Here is a 25,777-nt window from a genome sequence, read left to right as displayed (position 1 = left end):
ATGAGAGGACACAATCTTAAACTGCATCAAGGGATTTTTAGGTTGGATATTAGAAAGAATTTCTTCACTCTGAGGGTGATTGGTTATTGGAACGGGCCCAGGGAAATGGTGGAGTCACCGTCCCCGGAGGTGTTTAAGGACAACTGGGCATGGCACCGAGGGCCACGGTCCTGTTGACAAGGACAGGTCATAGTCGAGGATCTCCGAGGTCTTTTGCAGCCTAGTTAGTGACTCTGTGACTCCGTGTTTCTGGGATTCTGGAAATCCCTTCGCACTTGACAACCCCTCCCCGGGCTCCCCGGCAGGGCCTGGCCCCCCTGTGCGGCAGCGCCCCCTGCCGGCGGGCGCGGCGGGCGGCGCGGCCCGGCCCCGCCCCCGTCCCCGCCGCCGCGGCCGCGGCACGTGACCCGGCCCCGCCTCCCGCCGCCGCCGCCGCCGCCATTGGCGGGGGGAGCCCGGCCCGGCCCCCCCGGCCCCGCGCCCGCCGTCCCGGAGGTGCCGATCGGTGAGTGCGGGCGCCGCGTCCCGCTCGCCCCCCCGCTCCCGCCGGCCGGGCCCGGCGCGCTTCCCCTCCCTCCCCATGGGCATCGGGCCTGGGCCTTCCCCTTGTCCAGCCCCCGCCGCGCGGGGGGCGGCGGCGGCGGCTGCCGGTGCCGGCGCGGGGGGAACAAAACCGGCGGGGCCGCGCACGGGAGGCAAGAGGGAGAGGGGAGGCGGCGAGGGAGAGCGCCCGGAGGGGCGGGATGAATGGGCGGGCGGCGTGGCCCCCGGCCCCGGGGGTGCGGCCCCGGGAGGGCCGGGCAGCGGGGAGCCGGCGGCCCCGGGAAAGCCGAGCCCGCAGGCACCCCCTTCCCGCAGGAAAGTTAAAGTGATGCCGGCGGAGCGAGGAGCAGCAGGAGCACGCTGCCGGTCTGCTGTCCTGGGATAGCGAGTTCGGCACGGGACGTGTCCCCGCCGGGACCGGGCCCTTCCCCGGTGACAGAAATAGCTGCCGGGATCGGCTGCGTCGCACGTGGGAGAAGAGAAGCAGGTGCAGAACCAAGGCTCCCGACAGTTCTGGAGAGCGTGTCCTGTGAGGAGCGGCTGAGGGAACTGGGGTTGTTCAGCCTGGAGAACGGGAGGCTCGGAGGGGAACTTACCACTCTCTCCAACCATCGGAAAGGAGGCTGTAGCCAGACGGGGGTCGGCCTCTCCTCCCAGGCAACAAGTGACAGACAGGACGAGAGGGCAAAATCTTAAATTGCACCAACGGCCGTGTAGATCGGACATTAGGAAGAATTTCTTCACTGTGAAAGTGATCAGACATTGGATTGGGCTGTCCAGGATGGTGTTGGAGTCACTGTCCCTGCAGGTGTTTAAGGAAAGACTGGATGTGGCACTGAGTGCCGTGGTCTACTTGACAGGGTGATGTTCAGTCATAGGTTGGAGCTCGATGATCTCAGAGGTCTTTTCCAACCTTAGTGTTTCTATGAATTTTTTGCAAGTGAGGGACATAGAAACTTTGGATTTCGTATTTCTCTTCCGCAGTCTTCCCTTGAACCCCATATTCTTTCAGGGTATTGTAAATGGAATTCTTAGGCAGTTATCACCAAGTGTCACAACCTTAATTCAGTTCTTGACTAGATTGTAATGCTCTAGTGGTACTTCATTAGCTCACTGCATCAGTAAGGTTTTTGGGGCTGTTTTTGGAAGCCAACGAAGTGGAATTGTGAACTTGGAGTTAGGTGTGTCAGAAGTACATGGAATTAATTTCTTCTATCTTGAATTTGTCAAAGGTACATTGATTTTTACTCTGCAGTTTAGACTGTTGTTAGATCTTGTATTGAGAACTAATGTTGTGTAGACTTGTCATTCTCTTAACAAAGATTGAAATATTGCAAAATTGCTGCAGTTCTGGATGCTTTGTGTTTCATAAGTCATCTGCGTGTGCCTCAACTATTGTCACTTTGTAGATCTCCCCTGACTTGAACCTTTCCTGGAAACATGGAACTTCCTAATACAGCATTTCCTATCTGGATCTGGTGCCTCCCATGTTCTTAGCATATTTTACTGTTTCAGTGACTGGTTGGGTTCTGGTGTTTGTGCCTTGTGTAGCTGTGTAACTTTAAAGACCTTGTTCAGCAGTTGTTGCTGATGGAACTTAGCCTGAATAGACTGTCTGGTAGCTGGGAGTTCAGATGTGAGGTTGTAGTCAGATACTTTGGACACTTCTGGACTAGCAGGAGCACAGCGCTGCCTGGCTTGTTCGTGGTGCCTTGGAAGTGGTGCCCTTACCTGCCTAGTGCCTTGTGAAGTGCCTGCTCTGCCCCACTGTGGGATGTTTGTGTGCAGCTTCCTCTGGGAGCTAAGCTTCTCTTTGTCAGTCACAACACAGGGATGTAGCTTCAAGAGAAGCATCATGCTGCCACCAGACTGCCATTTACTTTTTGGCACTGAAAGAACATGTAATTTTTCTTTTTGCTTAAACCCAGCAAAAGTCTGGATCTGTTCCTGCTAGCAGAGGCAACTATGCCGCCTTGTCTCTCTTACCCGGCTTTCTTTTTTTGCTAGGAACGAATTTACCATTGACCCTTCTCACTGACAGAGGTTATGACTGAACTGTTTTGTCTACAAGAAACTTACAAGGCTGATGAAAATAAACAGTGATCCTTCCTGTGCAGTGAGTGATATAGGGAATCCTATATGTGGTTGTAGGGCATTGCAGAAAAATCACAGGATTTTCTTCTGGATCATTTCCCAGCTGTGTTGGTGTCATTGAAGTATGTTGCATGTCCTCTATCTGCTTGTGTTTCACCAGACTTGATTGTTTATTGAGAGAAAAAGAGTTATAGATTCTTCTGCAAGTGAGGACCAAGACAGTCTGATTTTGAACAATGATGTGGCAGACTACTTGTTGCTGTGCTCTGAATTTCTTCATGTAATGTTAAAAGAAGTCTAATTTTCTGTGCTCACAGACAGTCTAGATCTTTAGCTTTGAGCCCTTTGTTGCTTCCCTTGGACAGTCACAGCTTATCTTCTGTAGAGGAAAAATGCAGGTATATACTAAATGTTGCAATGCTAAGTGTAGAATGTGTTTACTAAAAATTACCAGGAATGATTGGAAGACTTGTAGCTATGAAATTGGAATGGAGTTGAAAAGTAGAGACATCTTGTTTGCTGCTAGAGTCATGTTGTGCCATCCCCTGCATGGATTCCTTCTTATATGTAGATATCTCCCCTGCATTTTCCCACTTTTCTTCCACTGGGAGGTTTTTGAGAGGCTGTAGGAAGTATGGCTTAATCTTAAGTGGGATCCTCGTGGAAGATGGGATGCGGAATCCAGGAACCATCTCTGACATGGCTGGATGTGTTGGCTGGGAAGGCATCAGGAGCTCTCTCCTCTCTGTGCATTAGCTTAGGATGCTCCTGTTGCTCAGTTTAACATGAGCTCAGCAGAAACTTCTGATGCTTTTGACTCCACTCTGTGGCTGCCTTGTGATACTCATAACCAACCTTTGGTTGAATTTGCGGTTATCTCACTGCCTCTGACTTCCTGGGTACTTCTTCTTTCTGCCAAATCATGACTTTAGCCTCTTGCCTGCTAAGAACAAATCAAGAAAAGCAGTGATGGTTGTTCTTTCCTCAGGTAGATACATGCCCTTGTTACCAATCCTTTCCCTATGCTGTTTTTCTGTTCTTCCTCTGGTGGAGGAGATTATGGCCAGAGCTGCAATGTTCAGGGGACAGGAACTGGTGTAAGGATCTTCAGCATCTCAGTGGAGAGAGGAGAGAGTTGGTGGTAGGACCCTCTGTATGTAGGTTCCAAACATGTGTGAAAGAAGAGGGGCTGGGAGAGGTGGCTGATGGAGCAGCAGTAGGGACCAGTGGTCCCACTGCTGAGATTTGTGTCTCTTTAGGCAGCTTTAAACCTGAGTGATGGACATTGATCTGTGCCACTTGAAATCAGCTAAGAGCTGAGTTGGTGCTGATGCTGTTACTGTGCTTGAATCTGAGGATATAGTGACCTTTTCGCCAGAAGCACTTACCTGTTCAGGTAGATTTCAGTGGGAAATGTCATATCTTAGGAAGATTCTGAATGAGTCTTGGCTACTTTAAGTTAAAATTTAGTATTGCAAGCCCCAGAATCTTAGTTGAAGCTCAGTATTTTGTCGCAAAGGCAGCATGTGGACGCAGGACATCCATAAATGCTAGGCTTCAGGCTTCTGCTTTGTTTGTAGTGTGTTCTCAGAACAGATAATTAGTTCGGTTTGGCTGCATCTGTATTTGTTTTCCCAGTGTTGCAGCCATGGAAAGTGAGAAAAGTAGGAGGGAATGCAGAAAGAGCAATTAAGGAATGTGTTGTGCTTTGTAGTGTTACAGTAGCATGCAGCACAGCCTCAGTTACAGCCATTGCTGCACTGCACACCCTGTTAACTGGGAGTTCAAAAAGGGCAATGCTCAGGTGTCCTTTTTACAAAACAGTTATGGCCTGGCGGAGTGTGCAACTAAACAAAGTGGCCTGGGGCCTGCACAGCAGTTATTTGTACTTGCAGAGATGGCAGCTTCTTTGTCCTCCTAGGAGTATTCAAGAAGTCTTGAGAGATATTCCAGTGGCCATCTGTCTTCTGCTTTTTTTTCATGGAGAAGTGTTGCTCATGACAATTTGATCTTCATCCTGAAATTCATACTCTTCCTCAAAGAGCTTCAGAGGATTACAATGATGTTAGGATTTTTTAGTACTTGATCCACTTCTCTGCAGTGCACATGGAGCACCCTGACGGATTGATCACACCAGTTATTTTCCTGACCCTTTTTATGGGTTTGATTTGCAGCAGCACAGAGCTGGTTCCCTCTAATGTCTGTAATAATGCATTTACATGGAAGGAGCATGGTCCATCTCTCTTACTGTTTCCAAAAAGATGCTACTGAGCACAGATCATATCACAGTTCATGCAGGACCAAGGCCATGGGGACCTGGTTTCTAGGCTGGCTGGCTCTGCTGGTGTGGGACTCTGTAGAAAACAGTGACGTGTTGTTCCTTGCACTTTCACCAAACTAGGCAAGGCAGGATCCAGTGCAGAACAAGTTCTGATGCAGGAGCTGATGGCAAAGAGCAGTATGAAGCAAAGTCATCTGTGTGATAAACCTGAGTACAGAGGAGGGCAGCAACCAAAACCATGTAGAGACAGTGGCATTGGAGCTCAATATTGAGAAGGCTTGACAGGAAAATCTTTCAAACTAGCTATTCTGAGCTATGCCAAGTGAACCAGCATCATCTGAGTTCATTCTTTCAGAAGTGTTTCAACAAATTTAAATTGACAACATGAGTCTAATAGGGGCTCAGCGCTGTTTAAATTTGTTACTGATCTCAGTAACTATTCTAAAACTAGATTTACTATTCCGTGGACTTGTGGCCTGAGGTGCAACAATACCAAAGAGTTGTCTTGCTCAGTAGGATGCCTCAATTAAGTAGAGATTTCAGCAGAAGAGGCAGTTACTTTAGTGACTGCCAGATACAGTGGGTTGAGTTACAGAACTAAAAATGGTGAGTGATGGCAATGTCAGCTCTTTAATGTTATTTTTTATACAAAAGGCTTAACTGTCAAGACTTCTGGATGTCTGGACTGTGCCTGAAATTGCTTTGGTTTCAAAATGATCTCATGGTCCCAAAGCTTAGCAGCAATTTAAACAATTCGTGGAAGGGAGCCACTGACTTTTTCTAATTGTTATAGAAAGAAAGTGGGAATTTTCATCATAAAGTAAGGTAGAGCTGAATAAAAGAAGAGTATGGGAGGTGGGGTGAAGTGTATTTCAGTGAATAACAGAAAACTGCAGCAAGGGCAACAGGTGACATGTGAAGAGCAGGGAAATTACAACGAGAGTAGAAAAGATTGGTAAACTTTGTTATAAACGGTGATAAATTCAATTTGGAAAAGCCCTTTTTTGGTGTTGTAGTGAAAAGAAAACGGATAATTCAGGATTACAACCAATTTTGGAATTGAAAAATGCCCTTTGAAGTCTGAAAATGTGATTACTGCAGTATGTCTTTATTGTCCTAATTATGTTCGGCTGCGATTTGATTTAAAAAAACGCAAACCTTTTTATTTCGCTCATATCAGCAATTCAGAAATTTTTGCTTTCAAATTTAAATCTTCCTTTTCTCTCATTGTCCCGAGTCCCGCAAACAAAACATAAAATGTAATTCATAAAGACTTGGAGCTCTTTTGGAGTACTAAGACATGATGTGCTATGAATTTTTACAAATAGCAAGTTATTTTCTGTTGCAGAGATACAGCCCACTGAACACTGCTGTCATCTTTCTGTTTTGTTTTCGTCTTTTACAGAAATAAAAAAATTGTTATAAGATGTTGGGAAGTGTTTTAGGTCAACACTGAATGTGATGTGGGCTACAATTTGAGGTTTCTTTTGCGTGGCTGCCAGCTGTGCTGGGACACTGCAACTTACACCCCAAAGGTCCTTCCACTTCAGTGTCTGTGGAGCAGAGTAATTACTTCTCATTTGTAGCTAGGTTGTGGTCGGATGCTGTTCATTTGCCTCATGGTTGTAAAGCAGGATTCTTCTTAAAGCTCGCTATGTGGTTCCACCATGCTTCCCTACTGGAAATCTATCTGTTCCTGTGATTTAATGTGAAGTGCGTACTCAGACTGCACGCAAAGGAGTTGTTCCATAAGGCAGCTGAGTTAGTGAACCTCTGTTTCTTAAGGATTTGTGCCCGCTTGCTCCTCAGCCAATCCTTCTTTCCTGGTTTTTTGCTGTATCCATCTCATCCTTTAGCAGCACTGCTGATTTGCTTTCATTCTGTCCCTGCCCCAAGCCCAAAGCAGCTCGCCGCTGTAGTATTTTTAATTCTTTCCCCTTTTCCTTAATTACAAGCTGAATCAGCCACTGCTTGCTCTGAATGTTTCAAGACTATTTGTGTAGAGGCTAAACAGAAGAAGTCGCTGCTGAGTGACATATTCTGCCTCAGTGGAGGCATTGCTTGCATTCTCTAGCTCCTGATTTTCATGAAAGGTGTAGAAATGCAAAGTGAGGCTGGATTGCTTTGTCCGGTTTGATTGGCATTGACTGTAGGGCAATGTGTTTGTGTAAGCCTCATTTCCATAAGAAACCAGGGGAAAAATGCTTTAGGAATAAATTAAGAAAACTTGCTTTGAATGCTTATTTTTAGACTTAGTTAGTCTAATATATATTTAGACAGATAAATTAATGTTAAAATTAAACAATTTTGAGTGTTTTGAAGCAGTGTGTTCTACAAGACCCCCCCAAAATTAGGTTGATAGCTTAGCATGATTAATCATGTAAGAAATGTTTCATTTCAACCTACAAGGGAAAAGTGTGTGCATTTCACTTAAATGTCCTTTTTATGTTCCACTTTTATGTCAGTGTAATTTACAGAATATGGCTAGACTTGTTTTTCTGCTTATTGGAGTAGCTAATCTGATTAAATTCTGTTGGAAATAGGGGAATCTAGTCAAATCATTAAGAGCTATTTATGCTTGGGGTGGGGTTTTTTTGTTTGGTTTTTGGGGTCTTGTTTGCTCGCCTTTGTTGTTGTATTGGGCTTTTTAAAGTCTTGCAAAAAACATTAATTTTGAGAAATTTCCATCTTTGGGATGTGGAAAACAATTGTGGATACTGTGGATGGTTGACTATACTAACTGGGGAAAAAAAAACCCCTGCTGTTCTTCTTAAATAGTATTTTTGTTGCTATTGGGGCAACAGATGAAATAATGGAACAGGAAATGTCCTTTTCATAATAGATGTTTTTATGATCATCATTTTTTTTTCATGTAATTAATGAAAGGAAGTCAGTATTTGACAGATGAAAACAGCCTAGGCTTTAGGCTACTGTTTTCTTGAATTTTTTTTGGTCTTTGTCAAAACGTGCTGATTTGTTTTGAAATTTAATGATGGAGATGCATTTTTAAAATGGCCTTATCTCAGTGGCAGTGTTTCAAGTACTTTCCAAAGTACTCTTTGTTTTCATTTTACATGTAAAATATAAATAATACAATGTCAGTAAAAGCACATCAAATATGGGAAGGGAAGAAAATGGAGAAAACAAGTCACATTTATCAAATGAAATTCAAACTTTGCTCTTTATCGCCTGGGTTCTTTTTTTTATCATTTGCTTCCAGTTTTTTTACATAGGTCGAAAGGCCTGTTGTTAAATGTAAGCTTTGTTTTTTCAAGTTTTACTGATGCAAAATGACTTTCAGGAGTCGGTGACACCTGTGTTTGGATTTCTCTATGAAGCAGTCAGTATCTATGCAAAATTTATGCTTTCTATAAAGGGAGAGGGGGGAACAGGGAAAAGCCCATGTGGTTATTTAGGAATGACAGAGCTGAAAATAACATGGACGGATAACTATACAGCTCTTTTTCCTTTATTGCAGGAACTGAAAATTCCTCTTTAAAAGGTGCAGTGCTGTGGAAACTGTTACTGCCTATAGAAAAATGGACATGTTGCAGATATTACGTAAAACCACAGAGCGCTTGGAGTGTGACTACTGCAGCTTCAGGGGAACTGACTATGAAAACATACAAATTCATATGGGCACCGTTCACCCAGAGTATTGTGATGAAATGGATACTGCTGGTTTGGGTAAACTTATATTTTATCAAAAAAGTGCAAAACTGTTTCACTGCCATAAATGTTTCTTTACCAGCAAGATGTATTGCAACGTATATTATCACATCAAAGCACAGCATGCAGCACCTGAGAAGTGGAATGAAGAGCAGAAAGAGCAACAGGTAGAAGAAGATTCAGATTCATCCAATAAAAGTGTCCTGTTGGAGCCACAGAAACCTTCCCTTTCCCCTGAATCACGCAAACCTGCCCTTTCTCCTGAACTCCCCAAATCTGAACCTGTTGTTTCCCCCAAGCTTCAGAAATCTTCTGTGTCTCCAGAGCCCCAGAAGTCTGCTCAGGTGACTTCCTCAGAGCCAGGGAAGTCAATCCAGACTGTGTCCCCAGACCCAGAAAAGTCAGCCCAGGCCACATCTCCCGATCCAGAGAAGTTAGCCTCCTCTGTGTCTCCTGACCCACAGAAGCCATCTCCTGCTGTGTCTCCTGACCCACAGAAGCCATCTCCTGTTGTGTCTCCCGACCCACAGAAGCCATCTCCTGCTGTGTCCCCCGACCCACAGAAGCCAGCCCCAGCCGTGTCTCCAGAGCCCCGTTGGCACTCCCCAGCAACGTCTCCAGAGCCCCGTCGGCATTCCCCTGCCATATCACCAGAGCCCCGGCGCCATTCTCCTGCTGTGTCTCCAGAACCCCGCAGATACTCCCCAGCTGTGTCACCAGAGCCAAAGAAACCTCCTCCAGCAGTGTCCCCTGAACCACGGAGGTATGCCCCAACCGGATCTCCTGAACCACGGAGGCATCCCTCTCAAATGCGTCGGCCCGCTTCTGCCTCTTCTCCTGAAACCCGGAGGCCTGCTTCTGCAGTTTCACCAGAGTCATGGAGACCTGGGCCAACTGTTTCCCCTGAGCCCTGGAGGGCTTCACCTCATGAAGTGCAGAAGTCTTCCACAGTTTCTCCCTGGGCTTCAAAGCCCGCCATGTCGGTGTCCGTAGAATCCCGGAGGTCTGCCCCTGAGTCCCGAAGGCCTGGTTCGGTTGTGTTGCCAGAACCTAGGAGGCTTGTTTCTGATTCGTGTAAGTCTACGTCCTTTTCTGAATCCCAGAAGTCTACTCTTGTTTCTTCTGAGCCCTGGAAACCCATCTCGTCTGTTTACCCTGAAGGCTGGAAACCTGTTCTGTCCCCTGACACATGGAAGCATTCTCCTCCTGTTTCTCCTGAGCTTCGAAAGTCTGGTCACACTGTTTCCTCTGACTCTTGGAAGCCTTCTTTCTTTCCTGAGGTCCGTAAGCCTGGTGTTTCAGTATCTCCTGAATCTTGGAAACTCTCTGAGTCACGGAAGTCTATGTATTTTCCTGAAACTCAGAAATCCACCTCTGCTGCTTCGTCTGAGATTCAGAAACGGGCTCATTTCCCTGAACCTCGGAAAAGAGTGTTGTTCCCAGAGACTCGTAAATCTAATCCTACTGCTTCTACTGATGTCCAGAAACGTGCTGTCTTTACTGAGCCCCAGAATCAGACGTCTACTTCTGCTGTTTCTACTGAAGGTCAAAAACAAGCTCTGTGCTCTGAAGCCCAAAAATCCGCTCTTGTTTCTTCTGAAGTCCAGAAGCATGCCCTGTTTTGTGAAGCCCAAAAACTCACTTCCATTTCCTCTGAAGTTCAGGAGTCTACTTCCTTTCTAGAGTCTCAGAAATCCACATCTCCTGAAGTTCAGAAACATGGCCTCTTTACTGAGTCCCAGAAACCTACTCCTGTTTCTCCTGAGACACTCAAGCAAGCTGTTTTCACAGACTGCCAGAAATCTGCTGTTTCCCCTGATGTTCAAAAGCATGCTGTATTTTCTGAGATGCAGAAGCCTGCTGCTGCTCTATCCTGTGATGTCCAGAGACATGCTGAAACTACTGTACCTTCTGAAATCCAGAAGAACATCCTTTTTCCCGAGCCTCACAAGTCTGCTTTGGGCTTTTTCTCTGAGCCCCAAACACCTAGTGAGTCTGGTGAGAGTGACTTTCTCTCTCACAGTTTAGATGATCAGAAACCACTGGATGATTTATTCTCCCAGGATGAACAATCAATATTAGCCAAAGAATCACCTGAACACATGTTATATTCATGCCCAAAAAAGAAGCCCAAGAAGGAAAACCAGGAGAACTCAGATTCTGAACTAAATAGCAGTGAGTGTGGAAAAACAGCAGTGGACTTAATGGAGATAAAGGAACAAGAATCCAACAGTGACCAAGAGCAGTATGATATGGAGGCATCTGATTACAGCAAAGAGAGCAAAATGGATGCAACTACTCCTACGCAGCCACAGTGTGTGCTTCAGTTTACTGAAGAGAAAGAGGCTTTCATCTCTGAAGAAGAAATAGCAAAATACATGAAGCGTGGCAAGGGAAAGTATTACTGCAAAATTTGTTGCTGTCGAGCAATGAAAAAAGGTGCTGTCTTGCACCATTTAGTTAACAAGCATAATGTTCAAAGCCCATACAAATGTAAAATATGTGGTAAAGCTTTTCTCTTGGAGTCTCTTCTTAAAAATCATGTTGCTGCTCATGGTCAAAGTTTGTTGAAGTGTCCCCGTTGTAATTTTGAATCAAATTTTCCCCGAGGCTTTAAGAAACATTTAACCCATTGCCAAAGCCGTCATAGTGATGATACACCTAAAAAACACTTGGACAGCCTTGAACCACTTGAAGAACAAATTTAATCTGTTTTTTTTTTCTTGTGCTAGAAAAGCTGATTTTACGAAGTGTTCAAAAGTGTTACTGTATGTTAACCGAGTAGTTTAGCTGATCTGACAAGTCAGAAGATGCATGGTTTATTGTACTATGTTTAACTTGTCTTATAGCTGTATTACTGAAAAGATTTACTTTTGAAAGTAATTTTAAATGCGTGTTCATGTCTTTGTATTACCCATCAGTAGAGTCATATTTTATTTTTCAGATGTACTATGTTTTTGAAACCAAAATGGATACAAATTAGTTTTGTAAAGATTTGTAAAACATATAGGCAATTAAGGACTGGAGTGGCAAGCAATCCATATTTTCCTGTGAAGACAACTTCTTTTTTCACATTTGTTAAATGTTGTATTTTTAAAAATGTTTTTATCAAGTTCTCAAATCAAAATTCTCACTAAATTGAATGTGAATGAGCCAGAATATGAGGAACTACCAGTATTCCTGGAATGATTTTGCCCTGAGGTTGTAATTGAGTGTATAGACATTTGCTGGAAATTTATTGCACTCAGTTCTCTGACTTGTCTCAGATTTAGAAGCATCAAGGTACTTATTTTGTGGTTCTGTATTTTGGCCATCTTTTAGTCATGTACTAATAAACATTAAATTGATAGATTAACGTCAAACTATGTATAGCTCAACACTTTCTCTTGATGATACAGATGTTTGTAATGTCAGACAACCCCTAAATTTCCTGTATTTGGTGAAATGTTATGCTTTAATGTTTTAACAATAAAAGAAACCCAACCTGGTGTTGGCCATAATTTGGTGGTTTTTTTTTTTTGTTCAAGTCAAGGACAAAACTTTGGTGTTCAAGGTACTGTCTTCTAATTATCTTTGTCAACAAGAGATACAAAATTACCCTGGAAGTCTGCTTTGAAAGCTTCAACTTCCCAGTCATCAGCCTCAGTCATCACTAATGCAAGGTTAGTCTGAATTTCCCATCTCTTTCAGAAGGACATGTCAGATGTAAATGAAGAATTTATGCACGGTTATATAGGATGCTGGCCTTTGCGTGACTTGTGTATTATTTATCAAAACTATGTAAGTACTTTATAATCTAGCAGGAATTTAGATTTTAAGTGGAGGCAGCACAAGGAAGAAGGAATTCCTCTCAGGCTGAATTATGCCTAGACAAGCTGTTTTAAACATGGGTTCAAGCTGTTTTAAACATGGGTTTAGGATATGAAGGTGTTTGTGTTAAATTAATAATAAAAAGGTCTCCAAGTGTAAGCTCCAACCAAAAAACTTCAGATTGGTTTGGCTGATGCTTGTACTTTTATCTTGTCTTTCAAGAGGATTTCTGTAAGGAAGGGCAAAGGTTATTTAAAGCTCTACGCTCAGACTTCTTAGTGCTGTTTATTAAGTGAAAGAGTTGCCTTCCTACTACGTCTGTGAATAATTCAAATGGAGTCTGTGACTTACTATGTATGTCCTGTGGCTGCAGTACAGTGTAGAAAGAGTGGTGTTAACTAAAAGCCAGTAAAAGTGACTCATTCAGGACAGCACAGAATCATACCGTCATTCTTTATTTCCCAAGTGTTAGAAAATATTTCTTGCAATGGCAAATAATATTTAATAATGAAAGTCAGCATATTGAAATAATTTCCTGACTTTGCAGCATGTCTTCAATATATACTTGGGTGTAATACTCACAGTATTCAACTTTCAGGGTCTTTAACTTTAGAGGCTGTTACATTAATAGGTCGTATATATGACTGAGAAAATGCTTCTGTATGAACTATTAGGCAGTTCCTTTTATACAATCTCTATCCTTGGAGAGGAATCTCTTCTATGTACTCTTGGAAGGACACTGGTTTCAGTCCTTTTCGTGAAGAATGCTCAAGGGAAAGTACAAAATGGAAACAATAAAGAAACATCAGAGGATGTTATAGAAGGATGTTAGCTGTGGCCGTATGTGCACTCTAAACTTCATCTTTTTATGGCAAAAAAAGTTGTATGGAATGCCCAGTCATTTTTTTAAAGTGCATTTTCACCAGCATTCATTCAGTCTAACTAAAAGTAGTCTTCTGCAGAGAACTTGGAGGTGTTTGTCAGAAAATGCCATTTTTTCTCGTGTTACAACTTCATTTAGTTTGATATTTGGGGAGAGATTCTTGTAAGAATTACTAGTTTCAGTAATATTTTCAGCATAGCTAAGAGTGTCTAAGTAGCTGTCTTGGTATATCAGTATGTTGCTTATCTCTAAGGTAAGAGATCAGAGAAATCATATGGAATGTAACCATTAGAATATGAACACATATAACATTACTGGTACTGATTGGCCATACATTATTGGGTAAATTAATTGTGTAAAAAAGCCCCCTGAACACCATTTAGTGTTCAGTGTTTTAAAATAAGAATTCTGTGCTTCACAGTTGTCTATTCTGAGAAAGATTCTAGAAAAGAAGTATTAAATTTTAGTTCGTCTAGTAGAAGTCAAGTCAGAGGAATTCTTGCTAATTTGTATTGTCTGGTATACTTGACCAGGTATTTCTTCTGAGCTGTACAATCAAAAGAGGAGCCTTTCCCCTTGCCTTTCCCTTTCCTTCCGTCTCTTTCTTCTCTTTCAGACAGTGAGTTCGGGTGAGTTTGTGGGAACTCTGAAACTGCACCCTCAATCACAGACATGCTGGCTGAGTTGCTTATCGATGATGTCCTGGCAACTCAGTTGCATTATTTCCACACATCTGCCTTTTATCTGTCAGTTGTCTGCTGGGTTGGTGGGTTTTTTTTCACTGCCTCTTTACCTTTTTAGTCTGTCTTACTGAATGCTCAGGCAAGATTTTTCTTATACTTCGTGAAAGAGTGCCCAAGCCACAAGTGCTAACCCCCAACAAAATGGATAAACTGTGTGTGTGTGCTTAGTGTTTCATTAGCTGAGCTAAGCCTTGGTGTTGCAGTTGAGACTTGCTGTTCTCTGGAAGCTGCAGGGTAGCCCACATTGTACCTAGATACTCCATGACTACAACAGAGGTTTGTGCAGGTATCAAAACCAGATGTTCTGATTCCCTGTCTCAAATGCTTATACTAATATTGACTCATCAAAGTGTACAACCTTCTGAAACCCAAAACCTCAAACTCCAAAGTTTAAGTGAAACTCAGTGGAAAAGCAGGCATTTATTCCCAGAGGCTTACTCCAGTGCTGCAAGAGAAAAAATTAAAAACAGTTGTTCTGCTCTTTGTACACTCAGTGTTTAATTTTATTCCTTATTCTTCCTCCACGCACAGCCTTAAAACTTGAAGCATATTGCGGAAAAAACAATTTTTAAGTAACTCCCAAACCTGCATTTTAAAAGTAAAAATAAAAATAAATTCTTCAAATATAATGGCAAAAATTAAATGCTTACATTAAGAAAAAGGTACCTAACATAGGTATGTGTCATCCTGTTTTATTAGTTACAGCATCCATGCTATGTACTTCAGTTAGGTGAAATCAGATGTTCACAGACACAAGAGGGTGAAGTTTTCTGGCAGCTTCTTACAGAAGACCTCCCCCTCTCCCCATAGCAAAGCCAATACTTAGTGTAAATATTAGTGGAAAAAACGTGAGCAAAGAAAACACAGGATTGTAACCAAGTGGGGTGGGTGGGTTGGTGGCTGCAGGCACACAGAAATCTGATGTATCCAGTGCCACTTTGTCTTTTTTTTCACTAGCAGGGTCTCCCCCACCTCTCTGTTTAGTCAAAGGGTGGAAGTAGTGGAAGAGCTACCATCAGAGAGGGTTGTGTCAGGAGTGACTCAAGAGAACACAACTCATACACATCTGTGGCACCCTAGGGGTGGTGTCCAGGGTGCTGTGAGAATTGGCTGACATCCACGGCTATTGTGTGTATCATTGATGAGAGTTTGGGAAAAGTTCCCTGTCGCTGGAGGAGAGCAAATGCTGCACTCATGTGCAAAAAGGTACAGAAAGATGGTCCAGATTCCCTTGCTGGCAAATATTTAATTTCTATAGTTCTGATAAAAAATGATGAAAACATGTTAAAGGTGAATACTTTGGTTATCACTGGCATTCTATAAATGTTAATACTTATGCTAAGGACAGAATTTTTCTGAAAGATTATGTCCTTGTGCTAAGGACAGAAAATTAAAGGAAAGCAGGGGGATGTGCTTTGAAGAAATCTTAAAGCTACTTTTGTTTTCCCTCATTCTGCAGTTTCCAAATATGTAACGTTACAAGAACTCATCAATGCAGTTGCTACAGATCTGAAATGGCTCAGTGATACCCCGTGCTGTTTTGTTTTGGAGAAGAGGAGAACTGGTAATGACCAAATGAAGAGTTTGGAGAAAAACAACTCTGCAGTTGAAATGATATCTCAGCATGTCATTAACACACACTGGTAGAGCAACTTCACAGATGGGACAGAAGCTTTTTACATGAGGACCATATGTGCACTAAAGAGATAATGTAATGACCTTTCTGCTGTGGCTTTGGCTTAAGGGGTTACTGCTCTCAGCTGCCTGACTCCTTTTGTCTGTGCTCTGTTCCTTAGCCCCTTTTGGTTGACTGTTCACCTGTGTGATTTCTAAAGCTGAAATTAGTCTCTTAAAATGTCTTGACTATAATTTTTTTTTTTTCCAAAACCAAAATGATTTCTAACTGACTACATTTATGCTTAAATGAAACATCCCTCTGTGGTGCAGATGGGATGTTAACATCCAAAAGGGGCAAGAAAAGTCACGTGGGGGTGAATGGTGGGTGGTAATTACGTATTTCTCAGCAAAAGAGCATGCACATAGTAGGAAAAATTTCTTCACCTGAGGAGTGTCAAGCCAGACAGGCTAGAGCAGGCAGCTCAGGGAGTCACCATCCTGGAGGTATTTGAAAGACACGTAGATGTGGCACTTGGGGATGTGGTATAGTGGTGGAGCTTGCAGTGCTACATTAACAGTTGGCACTTGATGTACGAAGTGACCTTTCCAGCCTAAAGAGTTCTATGGTTCTGTGGTTCTACATGTAGCCAATGTGGACCAAAATACTCCTATTTGAATGAGTCCTTCACTACATGTCACTTCAAGTTCTTTCCAAGGCCCTGCCACTGAGCACTCTGGGACTTGTATCAGCTGAGCCACAGACCTTTCTGTTAAATGAAATGCTATCTACCTCACTGTGGGGCAAATCAATGTGTATTAGAATGTTGAATGGTTTTCTTAAAGTATTTTGCTGCATAATTATTTATGTGGGAATTCTACCCATTTTTAATCTATTATTAATAATAATATAATAATAATTTATTGGGAATTATACCCAATGAACTGTGAAAATTTGTTTTCCTCTAGTTTCCACATGCTGTTGTGCTCTGTACCCAACCATTAAGACTCTTCCTCTGTACTCTGAAACAAATGTCTTTGTTTCAAAGTCAGTATTAAAAATAAATGACAGTATGGAATGTTAATTTCTCCTAAAAAAAATTGCTGGTGCTAAAGGCAGGTTGGAGTTGACACAAACCCTTAAACAAACTAAATGTTCCTGATATGCATATGAGAGAAATATACATTGGACAGAAGTGGGTACGTGTGTGCAATTACAGCATGGCTTTTATTAGTATCACTTGTTCACATGTAAGAGATTGTTTTGCTACAGCTTTCTCTCATATCTAACTCCCTGCAGATTTCACAACTGAAATATTTTTCAGAAATGGAAATCAAACAGACTTTACTCCCTTTGGACTGTGCTGATCTCTAGGGTGTTCACAGTGACTATAGGAGTGCAAAGTGTCAGAAAATACTAGCATGGAAATTCTCGCTGATGTGTTGCAAACTTTGGTGTACGTTTTAATCTACACAAGAGGAATTATGGCTTCTCACTGAATTGTAATATACGGACTTCTATAATTAATTTTCAACTAATTCAGTATGGATGTCATCATATTTTAAATGATCCTATGCTCTGACATTGTGCATTGCTAGATCGTGACATTATTTTTCTGGTCTCCCTATTATCCGATTCTTTTAATTTGCTCTGGGATCACCAACACATTTCTTGATTAGGCAGTACCTCTGTTGTAGGTGCAAGGAAATCTCCCTGAGAATTGACTGTATCAGCTATTTTTTTTATTTTTTGATCTTTTGCTCGGAGAAGTTGTAGATGCCCCAACCCTGGAAGTGTTCAAGGCCAGCTGGTGTAGTGGAAGGTGTCCCTGCCCATGGCAGACGGGGGGTAACTAGAGGATTTTTAAGGCCCTTTCCAACCCAAACTGTTCAGTGATTGTGCAATTCTGTGCTACATCAAGAGCACAGAAGTTTTATTGTTCTCTGTCTCCCGGAGCCCTGTTTTGGTAAAGTTGTCATTAGAGGGAGCTACAGAGCAATTTATGAGCAGATCAGCTTTAAACATGCTAAATACACACACAATAATAATAATAATAATAATTATATACAAATGATTGGCTCAGAAATGGCTCTGGGCTTTTGTCCTTGCTCTAGTGAATTAATTTTGGCCCTCCTATGACTGATTTCCTTGCCAGTGTATCCTGAGTCTTTTGTTTCAAAGCACTTGTTTGTTTTCTTTGACACCCCTCCCTGCGGTGCAGTATTCCCATTCCCTCAGCACGTGCATTATTTACAAAGGTGCTCAAAACATTTATGTAATCACCAAAAAATGACCTCTCTTTTGTTCTTTAGGACACCACTTCTCTCACCGTGGTAAGAAAAAGCTCTGGGAGAGTTTCAGAGGAGGTCTGCCCTTCCTGCGGTGGCACTGGAGTGCTGGGCAGAAGCTCTGGAAGTGCAAAGAGGATTTCAGTGCAGTCCACACAAGAAACAGACAGCCTGTGGCTGACAAGGGGGTTTAAAAATCTCAGACCTATTGACTGCCAGAAGATGAGGAGATGAAACAGGGCCATGAGCACTCCCCTCAAGTCTTGCTTACGGCAGTTGGAGCTGCCACAGCTTTTGTGGAAGACCCCAGCACAGTTTCTCACCGAAAACTTGCGCTGAGAAGGACACACAGAAATCACACAGTCATCCAGAGTCACACTGAAATGCACTGAAGGGAACTAGTGAGATGGAAAAGAGAAGAAATGTGAGAAACCACATTTAGATCCAGGTTAAACTCTCCCAGGTTTTAGCAGAGAGAGGACAGTGTCCAAGTAAGAAATCTGAACATGCAAATCCAGGTGTAGGTGATGGTGTCATAGGGAGTCTGCCTGCAAGGCAGTGGTAGCACTGGCTGGGTTTAGTATGTTTCCACTTCCAGCACTGACAACACTTGTTATTGGTGCACAGCAACACAATGACTGTCTTGCTGTCACCATGTTGGAGACATATTTATTTATTTCATATATCTTATCTAATATTAAATTAGATATAAGGGAGAAGTTCTTTAATGTGAGGGTGGTGAGGCACTGGAACAGGTTGCCCAGAAAATCTGTGGGTGCCCCATCCCTGGATTTGCTCCAGGCCGGGTTGGATGGATCTTTGAGCAGCTTGGTCTAGTGGAAGGTGTCCGTGGCCAGGGGAGTAGGCATGAGATCATCTTTGAAGTCCTTTACAACCCAAACCTTTCTATGGTTCTCTGTTACATCTGTGCTCTGAGACATTGCCTTCAGATGCAGCCTGCTCATCTGCAGTCATATTTCCCCTTGAAATCCTAGGGAATTTTGCCTGAGTGAAGCCGTGCACAACTTGACTTACAGAGGCAAAAGCAGTTTGCAGATACAAAATACAAAAAAGCCCTGAAATGTCTGTCCTTCAGCATTTTGCATTGACTTGCTGTGGTCTGGGCCATCTCCAGCATTTTTTTCTTTCTGCTCTCATTACTCCAGGCAATAATGAAACTGAATAAGCAAAATGATGAACTTGGCCTTGACATGGTCGAAATATTGTTGAAATGGGGGAAAATACAAACGTACTGCCTTGGCCATGGGAGCCTTCCTGCTTCATTTACAGTAAAAAAATAACAGAAATTGTTAATTCCCTTAATTTCATAGTCAATTTTGGCACATGTCCACTCTTAGGTGTCGCAAAGCATCAAAGACAAAAAAGTCAGGAGACTTTCATAATTTGATCTTTCCATCCTTTCACTGAGAATTTTTTTGAAATTTAACTTCCTACTAAAGTGACAAAAGTAAAGTTGTACAGATGTCTTAATTGTATTGAAATGGTCACCAGGATGGTCACGTCACTTGGAAACAAATGCTCCTTTTGAGTAATGGTCTCCTGCTGCAAGTTGAACTGACAAAATAAGATAAATGGTTTTAGGCAGGATTGTTGGCATAGCCTTCATTGTGGTTTTGAAGCAGCAAGGAAAGATTCAAATACCTATGTGTTTACAACAGAATCAGAGCTATTTATCTAAACTGGTTTATGTCGGCACACTTACGTGCGAATAGCTGAAGTGAAGATTCCAGTTTTGCTGATAAATAACAGAAAATTAACCCACCGCCCCTGGCTTGTGCAGCATAGTTCACATTGCTTTGCAGCAGCTGCAGGATGGGTTTTTTACATTCTGTGTAAACAAACAGATATGATCCCAGCACAGGGCAGGGCTCCTGCCAGGCTCTGGAGCAGCAGCTCCACGACCTCCCAGCCAAGAGAAAGCAGGCACTGGAGCCTTTGATGGCTGTTGGCCTGGGCTGTGTCCTATCCAGATTTCTTAAAACTGGCTATTTTATTGTTTGGCTGTAAACTCATTGCTGATTAGATGGAAGTGGTTTTGTTTAATTAAAAAAAAAAAAAAAAAGAAAAAAAGGAAAAAAAGGCCAACTAATCGAGTTAAAACTATGTAGTTTATGGTAGAAAATGCCAAAGTTAATTATGGTTACCATCTGTTTCATCAAAACTTATTTGCTTTGGATACCTCTATTTTCAGGTCAGGGCTGGCTTTAATATCTTTCTCAAATTTATTCCAGTGACAAGGCACTTTAAAGTTAAATTACTTTATTCTCCATAACCCTGAGCAGAGTGGTGATGTCTGCAATGACCTTATGGTGCTACTTCTTGTAAAGAAAATATTGCTGTGGCTTTAATCACTGCAAGCTTAGCTCTGCAAGCAGAGAGCTTGCATGGCTTTTCCCAGGGATTTATTAAAGGAGATCTGTGTGGTTTTGTGTGAGGCATATTGCAAACATGAATGGCATTCTTTTCTCCAGTATCTCCTTTCCACTACCTGACCATGATTTAGTTTCTGGTATCTCAATTCTTGAAAAATCCATGATGAATTCACCTCTCCCCATGGTACTTCTGCACACACCTCGTTGCTAAGAACTGTGTCACAATATATGAGTCAGCTACCTTGAGAGTCTTGCAATACCCTTGCAGGGCAGAGTCTGGAGGAACTGTGTGACTGGCCGTTGCATGAGCTTCTCCCTCATGAACTGGATTGCAACATGAAGCCATTTACAGCAGGCTCCTGCAGTACTGCTGGGCTACCTGCATTCCCTAGGGGATGCTAGCACATGCACCACTTCTTGACTGGTTTCCTGGAGGCTTGTGAGGTATTTGAAATCAATGTTGTATATTACTATCAGCAAATAGAAGAGGCCAGACTATTGCTTAGGTGATAAAAGAAAGGTGCCTGGGAAGCTGGCATCAGAAAAATGGCAAAGTACAATAACTTTTTTTAACAGCACATCTGTCTTATTATATACACATTCCCCAAAACATTCATTTTCTCTGGCAAAGGTATCACTGACCAAACGTTTGTCATTTCCAAGGCTCAAAGGAACACATGGAATCATGTGTACTAAATCCTATGAATTCAAGGAAAATTCAATGGCTATTTGATCTGCTTCTGGAAGGAAAACTTCTTTACCCTGCTTCCTTCAAAGAGAAACAAAAACATCCTTTATTATTCTTAGTGAGAGGACTGTGCTGCTGCTACCACTCAACATAGTGAAATGACAACTCCTTGAAAATCTTGCTGCTCTTACGTCTTAAATAAGTACTAACCTAATGGGAGTGATAGAGAATTAAGCAATAAGATTAGAAAGAGAGACTGTTCCTGAATCAGTCCATTAGGATTAACCAGGCTTTGTTCCATGGCAACTTAGCTAAGAATAATCGTGATTGCAAATAGTGCTGTTCCAGTTTCTTGGGTGGAGTGCAGAGTGAAATTGCTGGCCTTTAAATGCAATTGTTAATGTGTTTGGCGGTTCTTAAATGTCACTGTGGCTGTATTTCAGCAATTCAGTTAGAATTGGTTTTGCTATCACATGTGATGCATAAGGAATTCAAACCCCTGCAGGCAAGCTGAGTTCATGAGGTCCTTGTATCTTCAGAATTATTTCTGGTGGGACATGATTTCTGGCATTAACAGTTGAGGTTGGCAGCACTGACTCTGCCAAGAGTCACTGGCTGTACAGGAGGTATGAAAGGAGGATGTGAGAGATGTCGGCTGGGGCAGTCAGGCTGGCACATTGGTGGATCCTGATGATAAACCAGTTCTCAAGAATGTGGATCTCAGGTGGAAGAGAAGTTCAAAACACCCGTGTTCATCCATGCTGCAGGACACACATAGCCAAGCCCTAATGTAGGAGCAGCTGAGCTGAACCCAAGGAAAGTAGATCAAACCAGTGAGCAGTTTGATCACATTGATTGTGTCAAGGAAGAATCTTGAGAATCTTTCAAGAATTGTAAGTCTTGAATTTCTTTATATTACTTGTTTTTATTTTTCTACTGCGTAGTCCTCTACCTCACGTTGCAACATATTTTTATTTGAAATGCATCTGCCTGTCTCTTTTGTGCTTGGAAACTATGGTGCTTTTTTAATACACCATTTTAAATTGGCATGACTCATTTCTACATATTTGATTATGGTGTCACAATCATTTAAACAATGATGATGAGAGTGAATTTAATCCCTTCCCTGCAGGGAACACCAGACTTACTCAGGGTTCAGGTAGCATTTATTTGTGTACTCAAAACCACTGCAAAGTACTCTGGTAGGAAAAAAAACCACCATATTTTTTGGTTTATGGTTTATTGTGTGTTTCCAAACAGTCACTTATTTCTCCTAAAACCAGCCAAGGCCCTAGAAGAAGGTGTGTTCAGAGACATGCCTGCTTCACAAGTCCCTCTCTTTAAGGGTACTCACTGGGGTACATTTGTGCCTTTGGGGCACCCTCCAGCCTCTCCTGCCCACAACCACTACCAGGTCTGTTGATCCAACAGTCTCAGCTCTTCTGGGCACCCCACAGCCTCTGTCTATGGTGAGTCTGGCTGATGCCAAGAGCAGATGATACCTCATTTAGCTTTACTTGTCTGGCCTGAGTCTGCTGCCCAGATTCCTTGCTCCTCTTGCTTGCCCAGATTTCCACCAGCTGGTGGCATGTGGTGGATACCACCAGGGAATGGCTCAGGGGCTCTTGTGGCAGCCTTGGAGATGGAGGAGCTGCCTCCCAGCACAGACTCTACCTCTCCTCCCCTGGCTGCAGACAGGACACAGGTGTCCAGCCAAGGCCTGACCCAAATGTGTGAGAAAGGAAGGGAGATGATTGACAGTCAAGTCATCCAAACACAAATTCACTGAAATAAAACACTCTTTATGCCTCTGAAGGGAGATGAAGAGCAGAAGATGGGATGAAGAGAGTGAAGCCCATGCATACATTTCCCCATTAACTTTTGGTTTGGCCTCTCATTCTTGAGTTCAAGGTCACTCTTTATTATGGGTGTTTCACCCAGGTGGTGTTGACAGTTCCCTTTACACACACACGCAGATGCACACACCCTCCACCTGGCGTCTTTGGCAGATCAGCACCTTTCAACTTTTGGTCTCTTTTGTCCTAGCTCCAGGTCTGGGTTCTCACCAGCCAGACACTCACCAGGGCATTCCCCACCTCACTGCTGTTTTGCAATGGGCTTTTGGTATTGGCTGAACCCCACCTTGGCTTGCCATTATTGCCTTTCCCAATTTTTTTCCCCCTCCAATTACCTGTTTCTGATTTAACCCCTTACAACCAAGTGAATAATGGCAAACTCATAAAAATTACAGCATCTTTACAGTATAATATTCATCCCTGTCACATTTACCACATGGTGCTCAAACTTTTCATCACACAGCTTCATTGAAGGTAATTCTGGAGTCTGCTTACTTTTAAAATAGACACTTAAAATGTACATATGATTTGTGCTTCTGGTTATGTACAGCTCTGTGTGCCTTTGGTAGAAAACACCTGCAAATTTTGTGGAGACATGACAGATAGACTTTCTGGGATATACAATTTGGAAACTCATACGTAAGATTGCAGAAAGCCCATCCCACTCATGGCAGACTTCAGGCTACGGGGGATTATCCATGCAAAGCATTGGGCACAGGCAGAGTTTACAACAGAGGGCCCATCCCATCTGGGCCATGTCATGGGCAGCGTGATTTGCAGAAAGAGCTGTGCATGTGTGGTCACCATACTGAAATTCCCATCTGCCTTGGATGGGAATTTCTCTTGTCCTGGTAGAAGCCTCTTTGTGTGCCATAATTTTGCCATGAGGAGAAGTACACATTGCTTACCAGCTGTGTTTTGATTCCACTTGCTGTCCCTACTCTGTGCCCTTGGGTATGTACACATCTTAGGTTATCTGCCAAACCACTCAGCTGAGGCTGAAATACTCTTCAAAATACTGGGTTAGGAAACATTTATGCAGGAACAACAAACAAGAAAATGCGGCCTCTGTGTTGTCTTTTGGCTTGGAGCTAAAATTAAGTCTGTCAGCAGGAGAGGAGAGCAGATGCTCTGCAGGCCAGTGCTGCTGCACAGGCTCCAGGGCCAGCTGAAGCCATGGGAGGGCTGCACTTCCAACACACAGCCCTGGGCAGCTCACACTCACAGCACTATGGTAAAGCTGCAGTGTGTGTGACAAAGTGCCCTCCATGCCCTTCATCTGCCCTGAGCAGGAGGTAGGACAGTCCTTGTGCCACTTACCAAGTGCCTTTTTTGATCTTCAATTCCATTTAAAATGAGAAAACATTAGAGAAAAATAACACCTGCCCTTCCCTAAATTACAAGAATTCATTCAACATTTTGTGCTTTTTGCCAAGTTCATAAAGAACACCTCCTTTTTAATGCTTTGCAGGAAAATGCTGGTCTGTTTTCCAGAACTGATTTAATCTGTACATATTGTTGTTTAATAGCTTGTGGATGTTTGGCTAAATTCTAATAAAGCAGCCAGACTGAGCCACCATGGGAATTCTATCAAAATCCTCCCGAGGAAAATAGTATTCATCCCAAGGGATGTGTCATAGGTCAAACAAAAGCTGTCATGCCTCCTCCTTATTTTGAAAGCACCCATCCTCTCAACTTTCATTTGCAACCAATATGAAAAAGCTTTTTGTCAGCAATTTGTCTTTTTATTTATATGCTGGTGTGCTAACTAATTATTACAATTCCACACAGTGCTAATCTTGCCATAATGGTATTTCTAGTGTGACAACTTTCATCTGCTGGCTAAACATGCACAGTCTTGCCTTTTCTCAGCATGGCCATGAGTCAAAAACAAGTTACTGGGAACTGAGGATCTTAGGGCTCGCCTGTACATGGTTTTTCCGTGAGTGCAATTAGACAAGTTCAAGCCAAAGCAATGCATCCCCCAAGCATGGGTGAAACTGCATTTCTGTTAAAGTCAGCACAGCTTATCTGAGTCAATTCAGTGTAACGAGCAGTCCATGTTACAATAACTGCCCTGGAGTACATGGACTGACTGTCCTGCTCTGGCTGAGACAGTAGCACAACATCTCCCACTGTGCCAGTGTTCCCAGAACATTTTTTTCTGAGAATATAAGTGTGAAATCTTAGAAAGAGTTCTCAGGACAAGAAATTGGACATCATGCTGTTCACCAAAAACAAGAGATTTTCCCCTCTGCCTCCTTTCAGATTTAGGAATTAAGAGCCTGGACTCTGAGGCTACAACTGGTTATAGGGAACAACACAACACACGGAACTTTTGTTAATCTCACACCCAATGACTGGGTGCAGGGAACACACCCTTTGCCACTCACCCCAGGGCAGCAAAAGTTCTTCCAACACAGAAGCTCATACAAGGGGCTCACCATGCAGAAACCTCACCGCAGGACCAGACTGAGGGTAGTTGTCCTTTACCACATGTTGTACTGTGCATGACACATCTTCTGTATCATCGGAGTTTTCTTTGTTCTTTTTTTTCTTTTCTTTCTTTTTTTAAAGCCTGACTACCATGTGCTGATGGTGCAGGTACACAATGTGTTTGCTTTGGCAGTGAAAGCAGCTGAATAATTTCCCACTTCTTCCCCCAGCCCAGCTGTTCACCCTGTTCCTCTTGGTTGTGCTGACTGTTTGCATATGGGTAGGACAAGCCAGGACAGAGAAATAAGAATGTTAAAAAGTAACTTTCAACAAAAAAACCCCAACATTCACAGTTGCAAGGAGGACGCTGACTTGTGATAGGGACGGGAATGCACTGCAGAGAACAAGCAATTTTTAAATACATCATTACAAAACTAGTTCATACAGGAGTCTGCAAAAGAAGTAGGAAGCAGCTTGT

General features: G+C 42.9%; 1 protein-coding gene across 1 annotated transcript; it reads left to right on the top strand.

Moving 5' to 3' along the window:
* The first annotated feature begins 435 nt into the window (after nt 1-435).
* On the top strand, nt 436-12,076 carry CHAMP1 (chromosome alignment maintaining phosphoprotein 1). Its single transcript, XM_066176703.1, has 2 exons — nt 436-505; nt 8,397-12,076. Exon 2 carries the CDS (start codon nt 8,458-8,460, stop codon nt 11,293-11,295), a length of 2,838 nt encoding a protein of 945 aa, XP_066032800.1. The 5' UTR covers nt 436-505; nt 8,397-8,457; the 3' UTR covers nt 11,296-12,076.
* Nucleotides 12,077-25,777: the final 13,701 nt, after the last annotated feature.

Source organism: Chamaea fasciata, unplaced genomic scaffold, assembly GCF_029207755.1.
Source record: "Chamaea fasciata isolate MVZ Bird 193981 ecotype frontalis unplaced genomic scaffold, bChaFas1.0.hap1 SCAF_2, whole genome shotgun sequence".
NCBI lineage: Eukaryota > Metazoa > Chordata > Aves > Passeriformes > Sylviidae > Chamaea > Chamaea fasciata.
Note: the sequence above shows the minus strand (reverse complement) of the source record. Positions and strands in the feature narration are given on the sequence as shown.